General features: G+C 37.2%; 1 protein-coding gene across 1 annotated transcript; it reads right to left on the reverse strand.

The window, feature by feature from the left end:
* Positions 1 to 2,667: 2,667 nt before the first annotated feature.
* LOC113324570 lies at positions 2,668 to 3,842 on the reverse strand. Its single transcript, XM_026572881.1, has 3 exons — positions 3,570 to 3,842; positions 2,995 to 3,279; positions 2,668 to 2,895 (listed from the first exon to the last, which is right to left on the reverse strand). Exons 1-3 carry the CDS (start codon positions 3,840 to 3,842, stop codon positions 2,668 to 2,670), a joined length of 786 nt encoding a protein of 261 aa, XP_026428666.1.
* Positions 3,843 to 15,934: the final 12,092 nt, after the last annotated feature.

A 15,934-nucleotide genomic window follows, 5' to 3' on the forward strand; every position in this document is an offset into this window, starting at 1 on the left:
AGATATAACTCTTTGATGTATTTTTCTTAATATTGAGTGACTGTCTAGTTGATTATCTTGAAAGTATATTGGAGTTAGTCCATACAGATTGCTAAGCGAAATTTTGGGTGTGGTTGTTAGACCCCCGCTTTTTCAATTGGTATCAGAGCAGGCAAACACGTTTAAGACCTTATAATTCTATGTTTGTAGCGATCTAGCTCTATGGAAAATAGTGTTATCTCTGACAACGCAACACCAGTTCAAAAACCCTCTTATTTGTTTCAAAGTTTTGGATCTCCTGAGAAATATCTCACATCTTCTCCATGAACGGAAACTGATTTCAATTGGGAAAAATGCCTAGATGATCAGTTAGATTAATTTCATAAGAAGGACAAGATGTTGATGAGGAAGTCTCACGATATATCAAGCTTTTCGACCATCTCATAAAGAAAAAAGGGTCAACAACTTGCTTGGTTGAATATATCTGAAACCTCTCTGTCTAGAAAAAAGGAAATTGAGAAAACTCTTTAAGAGATATGATTGTGGTTACAAACTCTTACAATCTGTTCGTAAATATCGTGAATAAGATGTGCGTTCAAAAAATTCTGAATGTGATAATCTTCGTCGAAATCTCTTTGTGTTGAAAGAAAGACTTGCAGAAACTGAAGTAAGATATGACTCTCAAGAAAAATGTTTTAACGACAGAGAAATCAACTTTCTCGGCAGAGAAAACCAATTGGAGACTTAGCCATGAAGTCCTTGAGCTCAACTACACTTTTTATCCTAGTCCAAGACTTAGCTATAATATACTAGAAATCAAGACTTATAGTTTTGATCACTAACATTGACAAACATGCTTGAGATAGCAACATATGCGATATTATATATATAAACTTGGATTATACACATTTGGTATTTCGAGACGAGTATACCTCGCCTATCTATATCTCGAAATATGCGTTGGTAAGCTTTTCGCTTCGATCAAGTTTATCTTTACCTAGTATGTTTCAATCATCTTGAAAATTGCTTTGACGAGAAATGGTGTAACAACTATATAACTTCCTCTAAGAATGTTTCAATGATTGGAATGAGAGTTTAGATTACATAACCAATGATGGACATAAGTATTGTTGTGGAAACACATATGTGCATAAGTTTTATTCCTTGAACCAAAGCTTGCGAACATTTTTGATCAAGAGAAACGGGAAGAATGGCTCGTTGCCAAGTCCACGAACTCAGTCCCGAGAAATTCAGCTGGAGTTGACAAAATAGTTGCGTGAGTACCAGTCCACGAACCGGCGGAAGGTCTTTTGCCGAGATTTTCTGCTGGAGTTGGTAAACTCTGCCTGGTTGCTTAAGTTCGCGAACCTAGTGTGCGAACTTAAGAAGGTTATATATCTAAATATGATTTCTGAACTTAAACTTAAAAAGACTAAGGAATGTAGTTTGCAAACCGTGGCTATAAAAGTTCATGAACCGATTCAAGTGAATCAAAATCATCTTTGCTTCAATTGTGTCGTGTGTATTACATGAGATTTCCTTGCAATTTAACAACTCTCTAACTAGTTCATTTGAAGTTACTTAAACTAGTTAAGGTGAAGAAGAACATGGTTGATATGAAATGCTCATATGGCTAACCGATTGGTTAACTATTGTTGAACAAACAAGTGCATACGTTTGGGTACGGTTAACAAACCTAGAAATGTGCATTGTCAAGTGTGTATAACAAGCTAAGTTTTCAATCTAACGGTTGAGAAATATTAGCTTGAATCTACATTAGGTTTTCATTTAACGGTGGATATTTATTGCTTTGTTACCAAGGCAAAACCTTGATTTGAAAGACTATATAAAGGAGACATCTAGTATTGTGCAAAATTAATCCCCACACCTTATGTGTGATACTAGTTTCCGTTCGAGAGTCGTTTCTCCTTTAACCTTTGGTTTTCTTCTTCTAAAACCAGGTTAACGACTTAAAGACTTCATTGGTCTCTTTGAAATCAGTTCCACGATCGCTCCTGATTTTCTTTAGTTTGCGACCTTGTTCGTTCTGGATCCTTTTAACAATAATCTTGAATTCACCAAGAATTTCATTCTTATGAGATAGAAATGCAACCCAAGTGAATCTGGTGAAATCATCTACCATAACAAAAGCATACTTCTTACCAGCAACAGTGGGTTGGTTAATTGGTCCGAAGAGATCCATATGAATCAAGTGGAGCTTTAATGAGAATATCTCGAGATGATTTGTGGTGAACTTTCGTTTGCTTACCCTTTTGAGAGGCGCCACACTGTACTATACTTAGTACAATCTACAATCAGAATACAAAAATTGATTTGAAGAATAACAAGAAATGGTAACAATCTGTCGTAGCAGCCTTAGAACAGTTTCATTAATTCAAGCTTAACCCCAACCAAATGGTTCTTACACCTAATCCGAGTATGACATATGTCCCTAGATTGACTAATCTCAAAGTGACACACGCTGCTACTCTACTGGCCACTAACTAATACTAGGTACACCCCAAAGGATTACTCAGGGAATACCACAGTTCAAGAATAGTCATATGCAGGTATATGACAAATACCCTCCCCATCACCAAATCCTTGTCCTCAAGGATTGAACTTTGGAAAATGGATCTTGATGTTCCCAGCATCCTCCCAAGTGGCATTTGCAGCTTAGGCATTGGTCTATTGAATAAGCAATTGAGGAACTGGAATACCATTTTTGACTATAACTCTGGAATCCAGTGCTGCTGCAGGGATGACAAGCACCTGACCTTCACTGTTGATGACTGGTAGAGTTGGGGAGATGATATGTTGAGCACCAATCTGTTTCTTGAGTTGAGAGATATGAAAAACATGGTGTATTCTGGCTTCAGCAGGTAAAAGCAATTTGTAGGCTACACTGCCAATTTTCTGAAGGACAGTGAAGGGTTCATAGTATTTGGCTGCAAGCTTTAAATTTCTTCTCAATGCCAAGGAAACTTATTTGTAAGGCTGGAGCTTTAAGTAAACTCTATCACCAACAACAAAACTTCTATCCACTCTAGTCTTGTCTGCATATAACTTCATTCTCTCTTGGGACTTGTGGAGTGAGTCTTTCAGTAAGTCCAACATAGCAGCTCTTTGCTTCAAATATTCCTCAACAGCAGCAACATAAGCGGTGGAAGTAGAATGAAAAGCCAAGTGAGGAGGATTGTAACCATAAAGGGTTGTAAATGGGCTTACCTTGAGACTGGTGTGGTAGTTGGTGTTGTACCACCATTCTGTAAGAGGTAGCCAATGATGCCACTTCTTTGGCTGATGTCCACACATGCATCTTAGATAATTCTCCAAACATTGATTCACTCTCTCAGTCTGGCCATCAGTTTGTCGATGGTAAGCAATGCTGAGGTGCAACTGTGTTCTAAGAGCCTTGAACAAATATTTCCAAAAGTGGCTGGTGAAGACCTGGTCTCTGTCAGACACAATGGATGCAGGAAACCCATGTAGTTTGTAAACTTGAGCAATGAACTCTCTTGCCACAGAAGCAGCAGTGTACGGATGATGCAAGCCAATGATATGAGCATATTTTTTAGTCTGTCATCTACCACTAGGATAACTTCCTTCCTTTCACTCATTGGAAGTCCCTCTATGAAGTCCATAGAGATGTGTTGCCAAGCATGGTCAGGGATGGGCAAGGGTTGCAACAAGCCAGCTGGAAAATTGTGGTCACCTTTATTTCTTTGGCAGACATCACAAGCTGAGACAAATTGTAGTATTTCCTTCTTCATTGCAGGCCAAAAGAATGTGGATTTAGCTCTCATATAAGTAGCTTGAATTCCAGAGTGGCCACCAGCTGTAGAAGAGTGAATGCAATCCATAATCTTTGTCTTAACATCTGATGAGGATCCAAATAGATTCTTGACTTGAATCTCAAAACACCATCAGTGTAGGAGTAGTTGGAAAGAGTAGCTGGATGGAGGGCAAGCTGTGCAATGGGAGTTTGTACCTTTGCATCAGAAGAGTAGCTATCAATAATTTCTTGAGATCAAGATGGTTGTGAAACATATATACTCTGGAAAGTACCACTCTCATGAGGTCTTCTAGAAAGTGCATCAACAACAGTATTGTCAGACCCTCTTTTATATCTAATTTCATAATCAAACCCCATAAGCTTCATCAACCATTTTTTTTGTAAGTTAGAAGAGATTTGTTGTTCCAAAAAATATTTTATGCTCTGGTGGTCAGTTTGAATAATGAAGTGGTTGCCTTGGAGGTATTGTCTCCATCTGGTGGCAACTTGAACAATAGAGAGCAGTTCCTTTTCATAAGTAGACATAGCAGCTGCCTTTGGTCCCAGAGGTTTACTGTAGAAAGTTAGTGGGTTGCCCTCTTGTAGCAGAACAACACCAATATCAGTATCACAAGCATCAGTTTCAATAACAAATGACTTATTGAAATTTGGTAGAGCTAATACAGGAGTAGAGGACATGGCTTTCTTGAGCTGTTGAAAGGCTGATGTAGCTGCAGGGGACCAAAAGAATGCATTTTTCTTTAGTAAGTCAGTGAGTGGTCTGCTAATGAGGACATAATTTTTCACAAATTTCCTGTAATATCCAGTGAGGCCCAAGAACCCTCTAAGTTCTTTGAGTGTATGTGGAATTGGCCAATTGATCATAGCAGAAATTTTTGCAGGGTCAGCTTTAACCCCTTCAGCAGTAATGATATGTCCCAAATACTCCAACTCATGTTGGCCAAAACAGCACTTTGAAAAGTTGGCAAATAGCTGATGCTTTCTCAATATATCCAGTGTAAGTTGCAAGTGCAAAAGATGCTCCTCCAAGGAAGAACTATATACAAGGATATCATCAAAGAACAACAAGATGAATTTCCTTAAATGGTCTTGAAAAATATCATTCATAAGAGCTTGGAAGGTAGCAGGTGCATTGGTAAGTCCAAATGGAATCACCTTGAATTCAAAGTGGCCATGATGAGTTCTGAATGCAGTCTTCTAAATGTCAGCAGAAGTTACCCTTATTCGGTGATATCCAGCTCTTAAATCAATCTTTGAAAAAAAATTCTTACCATGTAATTCATCAAGCAACTATTCTATAATTGGAATTGGAAATTTATCCTTGACTGTGATGTTGTTAATCTTCCTATAATCAACACAAAACCTCCATGTGTTGTCCTTCTTTTTGGCTAAAAGTATGGGAGCAGCAAAAGGATTGTGACTTGCTTGAATGATTCCATACTGAAGCATATCTTGAACTAGTTGTTCCACCACTAACTTTTGAATGTAGGGACACTTATAAGGTCTCATGTTAACAGGTTCAGAATTTGGCTTAAGTGGAATTGAGTGGTCTAGGTTTCTCTGAGGTGGAAGGGATTTTGGCTCAGAGAAAACATCAGAATATTGATTAAGTAATTCTGAAATTGGAGGTGGGGAAGGAGTAGGTGTTGGTGAAGTGGATATGGAAAAAAGTTGGCCAATCAGGCCATGAGTATGTTTTTTGAAGAATCTTGTAGCTGCATTTCCACTCATCATGCTGCAAGAAGCTTTATCTTGAGTACCAGTAAGTGTAATTTTCTTCCCATTATGTTTAAAAGAAATACTCAACTTGGAAAAATTAAAAATCACATCACCCAATTGCTTCAGCCAATCAGCTCCCAAAACCAAATCACAACCATCAAGTGGTAAAAGTATTAAACTCCCAGAAAACTTGTGGTTGTGCATAGACCAATTTAAGTTTGAGCATATACCATTACTGGCAGTTCTATCACCATTATCCACAGTGCCTAACATGTTAGCAGTTGGCTCAATGGAACAGTTGAGTTGCCTAGCAATGTCACTATCAATGAAACTATGTGTGCTTCCTGTATCTATAAGCACAGATATAGCTTTCTTGTTAATAAGACCAGGAATTCTAATAGTCTCACCAGAATTATTACCTGTCAATGCATGAAGGGAAGTTTCCATGTCACTCTCCATAGGTGAGTCCTCTTCTTCAGGGTGAGTAGCTGCTTCAAATTATAGAGAACTGTCTTCACTCTCAGTTCCAATCATCAAACACAGATTTGTTGTTTACATATATGACCCCTTTTGTAGACTTCATCACAATTATAACACAGACCTCTGGCTTTTCGAGCTTGCACCTGGTCGGGGTGAGTCTTTTAGTAGGAAGAAATGTGTCATGTTTTGGTAAGATGTTTGAAGTGGATGAAGTTGATTGAGTGGAAGAAACTGGTGTAATGGGGGGTTGTGGAAAAATAAGTGGAATATGCTCTTGGAGCAGGTTTGACAGACTTTCGTTGGAGAGCTAGTATTTTCTCTTGCATTCTAGCTAGAGAAAAAGCAGTTAACAGTGTTGTAGGACCAAACATAAGTACTGGATCTCTTAATCTTCTTTCAATCCACCAATAAAACTGCTAATGAAATATTCCTCTGTGAAGATATTGTGCTTACTTAATAGTAGTGCCTTCATATGTTCAAATTCCTCAAAATAAGCATCCACAGTTGTAAGTTGAGACAATTTATTGAACAGACCCACAATATTTTCATGAGCAGGATTTTCAAAACAAAGACAAACATTGCTACTTAAGTCTTGCCAAGAGATATGAGGTCTATTTAATCAAAAATTCTCAAACCATTTAGCTGCCTTGCCATCAAAATGCATTGCAGCCATTCTAACTTTGTTAAATTCAGGAATCTCATGCATCTGAAAGAAATACTCACATTTATTAAGCCATCCTTTTGGATTATCACCATTGAAACGTGGAAAATCCATCTTTGGAAGACGATGATGATGATTGTAATCACGGCCCCTGAATGATTGTGAAATGAATTCCCAACCTGTATATTGTGTCCCTGAGCTCCACTATGATCACCCTGGTGGAAATTCGTTGTAGATAAGAGCTCCTCCATATGAGATCTCATCATCGATTTGATTGACAATATATGTGAATCCAACCCAGCTTTTAGTTTGATTTCGATTCATCTTTGGTAAGTACCGACTCGAGCTGGAGATTGATATTATCAATCTGAAGTTGTAGTTTATTAGTTGTATCAGTTAACTCTTTACAAGTTTGAGCAACTATGGTGGAAAAAAAATTGAGCTGAATTTGATGCGTGGGTAGGAAAGCACAGCTCTGAATACCCATTGTACTATACTTAGTACGATCAAAAATCATAATACAAAAATGGATTTTAAGAATAACAAGAAATAGTAACAATCTGCCGTAGCAGCCTTAGAACAGTTTCATTAATTCAAGCTTAACCCCAACCAAATGGTTCTTACACCTAATAAACAAGAAGGAGGAAATAATCAGATCGGAATTAACTAATCCGAGTATGACATATGTCCCTAGCTTGACTAATCTCAAAGTGACACACGCTGCTACTCTACTGGCCACTAACTAATATTGAGTACACCCCAAAGGATTACAAAGGGCGGACCACAGTTCAAGAATAATCATACGCAGGTATATGACACACACACACACACACCTTCAATCTTTGCATTGATTTTTGGAATGCCTCTAACAAGTTCTTTGTTAATGATCTTAGTTAGAAGACGATAATTGATGTGACCAAAACGCTCATGCCAAAGATGTGTAGATTCCACCTTAGTCAAATTGCAACGGTTTCTAAACTAAGTATCAAGTAGATAACAGTTGTTTTTACCACGAGTTCCTTGAAAAATTACTTTCTCAGTTTTGTCTACAATGTCACATCCATTTGCATTGAAGACAACTCGATAGCCTTTGTCACAAATTTGACTAATAGAAAGAAGATTAGCAGTCATATCTTTTACGTATAGTACATCATGAATTTCTGGACCACCGGCCAGCTTGATTGCTCCCTTCTTGTTGATATAGCAAAAACTCCCATCTCCAAACGTTACAGGACCTCCTTCATAGCCAATAAATGAAACAAACCATGTGAGATCGCCTGTCATATGTCTACTACATCCACTATCAAGAAACCATTGAAAAGGAGACGTAGATCTTAAAGCAAAGGCACCCATATGGTAGGATTTCGGGATTTCCTATATTATATAACTGCAATCGCACGGTGTCTAACTAGTAGACAGAGGCAAGTACGGGTCGATCCCACATGAAGCGGTGGAAATACCGAAATCAATATCTCTAGTCGATTAACCAGCAATGATGTTTTTAAGATTTTTATAATTGAAGACGAAATAATAAAATTAAACTGATAAAATAAAATTAATATGAAAGAGAGTAACCAGGGTTTTACGGTGTCCACCACTATTTCTATTCAATTACTGAAAAGAGGTAATTCTAAAATATTTATTTATTCATTGTTCTATTGACATCACCATTATATGTATAGAGTCGCAAATACCACTAGTATACGAGAAGCATAGCACATCAAAAGATTAAATCCAAGCATGCACCATCAAAATGTATTAGTGAGAAAATTATACGAAACTAATTTTAGTTCACAAATATTATTTGGCTATCCTAAGCATAACCCATCAAAAAAATGAATCCAAGCATGGACTATCAAACAATGAGACAAATATAATTGCAAAACTATCCAACTCCAACTTCTCCTTCCTTTATCCCATAGATTGCACAGCTCACCCCACAACAAACCAGCACCGGCTTCTTCCAACTTTGTTTCACCGATCGCAAAATCTTATGTCGATCACCACAAGCATCATCCATGACTGCACTAATTTCCATTTCTTGACTCCATAGGCACAACTCCATCTCTCAACTAAACCCTTGTCTCGATCCGTAACAAAGACCCCCAACCAGATTCAACACATGGAACTTTGTTCTCCGCCGATTCTCCTTCATTTCAAGACTTTATAATACAGATTCATAAACAACTCACGTCTTCTGCTCCCTACACAACTAAAATTCTTCCTCGATTGTCTTTGAAATCCCTCTAACAATCACGGTAACCATGGCAGCAGCATGTCGTTTAAACCCAATTGATTTCTTAGATAGAACAAGTTCAGTACCATACTCATCTTCCACCATCATTCAGCCGACATCCACCATCAATCTTCGCTGATCCAAAACCCTTTGCTCTCAGTACCCTTGCTTTCAAATGTGATGAACATCACCAGAGCCATTGTTGTTGTTGTGCAGAACTCGAGGGTCACCAATGTTGAGCTTTGCTGCAGTGGTGGGCGTCTTCATTCTCTCCTTGCAGTTCACGGCCATGGCAACATTTCTCTCTATAAGCCATCTAACTCCTTCGTAGTTAAGAACAACAAACATGGCAGCAGCTCCTTTTATTATCTCCTCGACCAATTAACGCCAAACAAGACCCTTGGAATCCGTTCATGCAACTGTTACTTCTTCATCTTCTTACACACCTTTCCAGCACCAACTTCATCTTTGGATAATAACTTCACCTGCTTGCTTAAGAAATTAACACTTCACATTAAAAATATGGTAGTGATGAGTCATGTGCTACTCATTTCCTTCTCCTTAGTGGGGTTTCACGTGCTCGGCAAACAAAAGCATTTCTTTCACCATATTAACTTCAGGCCTTGATGAGGCTTTGGTGGACCATCCTAGGCATATAGCGATTAATGAAAGGGGAACTTAGGCGCAGGCTAAAACAAAAATTTTACCGTCAGGCCCACAATTAATTTCTGATACAGTCGCACCCATAATTATTTAAAAATATTTAAAACGTACTGAAAGACTCTATTACCCTTCATCGTTTTTGGGCATAATTTTTTTTCTTCTCCGCCGGTTACTTTCCCTATTCCTCCATTAATCTCTGTAACGGATCTGCAAAGATTTTTTCTCCATCATTTAAAGAAATAAATCATTTAAAATCGATGATTCAAAGAAGTAAATCATTTTTGACTAAACCCTAGAATACATTTCAACAAAAATGGATGAAACAGACGAAGAAGAAAAAATCAAGTAGAAGAAACAGAAAAAAAAGTTATGCAGCTAAATTTTCCCTTATATTGTCTTATGCACTAAACAAAATGATGCAGAAGACATTATGCACGTGCATAAAAATCCATAAATCAGAAAAGTGAAAAAAGTAATGCATAAGACAATATGCAGCTAAAACAAAATAATGCATAATGTCTTATGCATCTAAAAAACTGATGCATAACCAGAAAAAGTGAGAAAAGTAATGCATAAGACATTATGCAGCTAAAACAAAATAATGCATAATGTCTTATGCATCTAAAAAAAACTGATGCATAACCAGAAAAGTGAAAAAAAGTAATGCATAAGACATTATGCAGCTAAAACGAAATAATGCATAATGTCTTATGCATCTAAACAAAACTGATGCATAACCAGAAAAATGAAAAAAGTAATGCATAAGACATTATGCAGCTAAAACAAAAATAATGCATAATGTTTTATGCAGAAATAATAATAGCATAATGTCTTATGCACTAAACAAAATGATGCAGAAGACATTATGCACGTGCATAAAAATCCATAAATCAGAAAAGTGAAAAAAGTAATGCATAAGACAATATGCAGCTAAAACAAAATAATGCATAATGTCTTATGCATCTAAAAAAAACTGATGCGTAACCAGAAAAGTGAGAAAAGTAATGCATAAGACATTATGCAGCTAAAACAAAATAATGCATAATGTCTTATGCATCTAAAAAAAACTGATGCATAACCGGAAAAGTGAAAAAAAGTAATGCATAAGACATTATGCAGCCAAAACAAAAATAATGCATAATGTATTATGCATCTAAAAAAAACTGATGCATAACCAGAAAAGTGAAAAAGTAATGCATAAGACATTATGCAGCTAAAACAAAATAATGCATAATGTCTTATGCATCTAAACAAAACTGATGCATAACCAGAAAAGTGAAAAAGTAATGCATAAGACATTATGCAGCTAAAACAAAATAATGCATAATGTTTTATACATCTAAACAAAACTGATGTTATGCATAAGACATTATGCATAACATCTTTAATTCAAATCTAATCATAAATTTCCGATTGAGATCAAAAACATGGAGACAAATAAGGTATGAAAATTTCCAATTCAGTTGATATCGAAATACTGCAACACACTTCTTATCCTTTTCAACTTCAATTTTAATTTCTTTTTACTTCTCGAATAATCAAAGACAACAGAAACCCAAAATCCCCAGATTTAAACCGCAGATTTTGAAACAGAAACCCTAGTTTTATTGAGAAGATTATTCAAAAAAGGATTTGGGAAAAGATTTGACAAAGGGAAAAATCCAAATGTTAAAAACGAAGAATCGGAGTTCACCATTGTTTTCTTCTCGCTTCTCTCTGTTCGTCGCTCGAATAAAAGGGTAGTTTGGCCTTTTAAAAACTGAGAAGCAGAATTTCATAAATTATGGGTCTGCTACGAATTTTTGACGGGAAAATGGGTGCGCGCCTGAACTTTTCTGTCCGTGGGTTTGACAGTGGAAAAATCTAGGAGAATGGGTCTCCCTGTAGTTTTCACTTGATGAAACCCTGGTTCCTAGGCCTTTGAGTAATACTTTTGATATATTTGTCGCGAACGCCATTTAGCTTCTTGATTATCCATCTCCGACCCGATGGTCGAATTCACTCGCACTTTCTACAAAAACACTAAAATAGTGTTGTTAACAAAAATATCAAGTGCTAGCTAATATAAATATGGGTATAAAATGTAGAATTTACGTGCTTATCTCCATTTTATTAGTACTTCTCTGTTTAGAGTTTCCTGATAGTTTTGTATGTCCTTTCAGAGTATCAAAAAGTTGTTTAGTTTTCTTATAAAGATTACTTGCAACATTCAGACTCTTTTGAAACGACATACAAACTTGTTGAAGATGATTGGAAGAATCACAACAACAATGCAGGCCAAAACTTTGAAGTTTGTCTGAGTGGTTCCTAGTCATATCAGTTTTCACAACAACCGGTTGTTGATTACCGTCTGATTTACGACTATTCTTTAAAGGGGAACAACTGGAGTTTCTCAGATCAAATCCTTAAGAATTGCAGTTTCTGCAACAAGACCAGAGTTGATCCGGATTTGTTCATCCAACCCCTTTTGAAGAGTAATCAGTTTATCAGACTTTTTTCTACGGTTGGTTTTTAAACCTGGTGAAGCGTCAATTGAGACTGTATAGTCCATATAGTCAGATCGCTACAAACACAGACTTTTGAGGTCTTGAACGTGCTTGCCTTCTTTGATACCAATTGAAAACGCGGGGGTCTAACAACACCACCCTTAGAAATCTGTATGGACAAACTCGAATATACTTTTAAGAGAATGAACAAGACTCAATCAATTAATAGTATATTAATGAGTTTATATCTCTCTGTTGATTTGATTTACTCAAGCAGGAACTGCGAGTTCTAACCAAATACATGGAATAACTTGGATGGTACCAAAGACCAATATCCAAGGATCAATCAATGACAATCAACAACCAAAGGTTGGATTACTCTAATTGATGATCTAACACACAACCTGTGTTATTTAAATTATAAAGATAAAACAATATAATGCGGAAATTGAAATAACACAGACACCAGAAATTTTGTTAACGAGGAAACCGCAAATGCAGAAAAACCCCGGGACTAGTCCAGATTGAACACACACTGTATTAAGCCACTACAGACACTAGCCTACTCCAAGATAACTTCGGACTGGACTGTAGTTGAACCCCAATCAGTCTCCCACTGATCCAAGGTACAGTTGTACTCCCTATACCTCTGATCCCAACAGGATATTGCGCACTTGATTCCCTTAGTTGATCTCACCCACAACTAAGAGTTGCTACGACCCAAAATCGCAGACTTTAACAATAAACAAATCTGTCGTCCACAGACAAGTCTATCAAGGGATCAATCTGTCTCCCACAGATAAACCCTAAAGGTTTTGTTCCGTCTTTTGATAATAATCAAGGTGAACAGGAACCAATTGATAATCCGGTCTTATATTCTCGAAGAACAACCTAAAGTTATCAATCACCTCACAACAATCTTAATCATATGGTAGCGAAACAAGATGTTGTGGAATCACAAACAATGAGACGGAGATGTTTGTGATTACTTTTTATATCTTGCCTATCGTAGATATCAATCTCAAGCCAATCAATCTGATTGTACTCGTACGATAGAAGATGCAAGATCAGATCACACAACTACGATAAAAGTAGTATCGGTATGGCTTCACAATCCCAATGAAGTCTTTAAGTCGTTAACCTGGTTTTAGAAGAAGAAAACCAAAATCTAAAGGAGAAACGACTCTAGCATGCAAACTAGTATCACAAGTAAGGTGTGGGTATTAGTTTTGCACAATACTAGATGTATCCTTTATATATAGTCTTTCAAATCAGGGTTTTGCCTTGGCAACAAAGCAATCAATATCCACCGCTAGATGAAAACCTGATTTAGATTCAAGCTAATATTTCTCAACCGTTAGATCAAAAACTTAGATTGTTATACACACTTGACAATGCACGTTTCTAGGTTTGTTAACCGTACCCAAACGTATGCACTTGTTGGTTCAACAATAGTTAACCAATTGGTTAGCCATATGAGCATTTCATATCAACCATGTTCTTATTTACCATAACTAGTTCAAGTGACTTCAAATGAACTAGTTAGAGAGTTGTTCAATTGCAAGGAAATCTCATGTACTACACAAGACACAATTGAAGCAAAGATGACTTGATTCACTTGAATCGTTTCATGAACTTTTATAGCCACGGTTTGTAAACTGCATTCCTTGGTATTTTTAAGTTTAAGTTCAGAAATCATCTTTATATATATAACCTTGTTAAGTTCGCACACTAGGTTCGCGGACTTAAACAACGGGGCAGAGTTTACAAACCCCAGCAGAAAATCTCGGCAAAATTCCTTTCGCCGGTTGGCGGACTGGGTTCGCGGACTGGTACTCACGCAACTAGTTTGTCAACTCCAGCAGAATTTCTCGGAATGAGAAGTTCGGCAGTTCGCGGACTTGGCAACAAGCCATTCTTCCGGTTTCTCTTGATCAACAAAGTTCGCAAACTTTGGTTCAAGGAATAGGACTTATGCACATATGTGTTTCCACAACAATACTTATGTCCATCATTGGTTATGTAATCTAAACTCTCATTCCAATCATTGAAGCATTCTTAGAGGACGTTATGTAGTTGTTACACCATTTCTCGTCAAAGCAATTTTCAAGATGATTAAAACGTACTAGGTAAAGATAAACTTGATCGAAGCGAAAAGATTACCAACACATATTTCGAGATATAGATAGGCAAAGTATACTCGGCTCGAAATAACAAATGTGTATAATCCAAGTCTATATATATAGCATACGACTTCTTGTCTCAAAGAGTAAGAGATAGAGTAGATAGACATTTGAGTGACAAATAAGTTCAAGTCTTCACATACCTTTTTGTCGAGAAGTTCCACCGGTTCATTGAGTAGTTCTTCTACTTGTGTGATGAATCTCCATGAAGTCCTTGAGCTCAACTACACTTTCTATCCTAGTCCGAGACTTAGCTATAATAGACTAGAAATCAAGACTTATAGTTTTGATCACTAACATTGACAAACATGCTTGAGATAGCAACGCATAGGAGTTCGACCGAGAAATGCTCTAACAAGTCCTTGATCTCAAATAGGGTGAGTCGTGATTTACAAGAGATATGTATATCTCCTCTCTGGGTCATAAGTCCGCCAGGGACGTATTTACGCATCTACAGATCCTACATGACTAGCAGCATCTCGTCGTGGATGTATATTAGGAATCATGGCATCACAATCAGCTTCGTCTCGCGAATACATGTTGGAATTGTGTCGGTTCTGGTTCATAAGTCTACTGGGGACGTTTTACGCTCTACAGAACCTACGTGACCAGCAGTATCTCATCGAGGATGTGCGCTAGGAATCACGATATCACGACCAGCAGTGTCTCGCTGGGACGTATACTATAAATCATGGCTAAGGATACCTTGAGGGACAAGGGCTTAATCTCTCCCGTGAGAGTTCAATTCTGTATATAAGGTTGAAATGACACTTTTGACCCTTATCCAAATTTTACCATCTATATTAAGTCCCCTACTCATAGTATAACCTTGATTGTTCCATGATGAATATATAGATGGTAACAAGTCATTCGTACGCACTTACAATTCGTTCGACCTTTTAGACTTGCAGAATCCACGAATTGATGTTCTTTGATTGTTATGACTCTGATCTTGGAATCGATTATAGACCTTGGAATTTCCTGGGACTTTGTGTTGGACGTTAATGACATGATAATGAAGTCTTGATGAGACAAAAATTTTATCGAATGGAATTTCTTAATTAGGGTTTACTTGGCCAAAAGCCTAATTTTCTCTATTCGTGCATCATTGAGCTTCTGAGTTTGTATAGGCGAGTATGTGGGGAAGAGAGAAATTTTGAACGGTTTCCTGGATGGCCTTGATGTTGTTGAGGGTCCGTGAGAAAATATATGCATACTTTGAAGTTACGGAGTTCTTATCCCATGTAAATTCTGCATTCAGGCTTGTATCATACCTAAACCCCAATTTGTCTTTCGTTCGCGTCTGACTTCTTCAGACACTCTGGAAAGGCTTGACGAGGCTTAGAAGGTGTGCATATATCTTTTGGGGTCGGCACCTTGTGTAATGAGAGCTTTTTTAATTCCTTGTGCCAATCAGACTCCTCTTTATTAGAGAAAGTACATACCTTTGAAACTAAGAGTATTTTCGTCAAAAACCACTATGAGCTTGATTTTTCTTTGGAATGAGAGAAACATGGAGCCTACCTAGGCATATTCACGTCTTGAAAGAGGGATTGGCGCGTCTCTGGTTTGGAAATCATGAATCTGAATTCCTTGTTTTGAGCCAGATTCCCTTTATTATCTCTGAAATTATGCCTTCCTGGATTCCGTTTCGATTCCATTCTTCTTCGAACACTTAGAGAACTCAATATTCACGTATATGAGGCTATGGAATGATAAGATGATAGCTTG

This window comes from Papaver somniferum, chromosome 11 (assembly GCF_003573695.1).
Source record: "Papaver somniferum cultivar HN1 chromosome 11, ASM357369v1, whole genome shotgun sequence".
Taxonomy (NCBI): domain Eukaryota; kingdom Viridiplantae; phylum Streptophyta; class Magnoliopsida; order Ranunculales; family Papaveraceae; genus Papaver; species Papaver somniferum.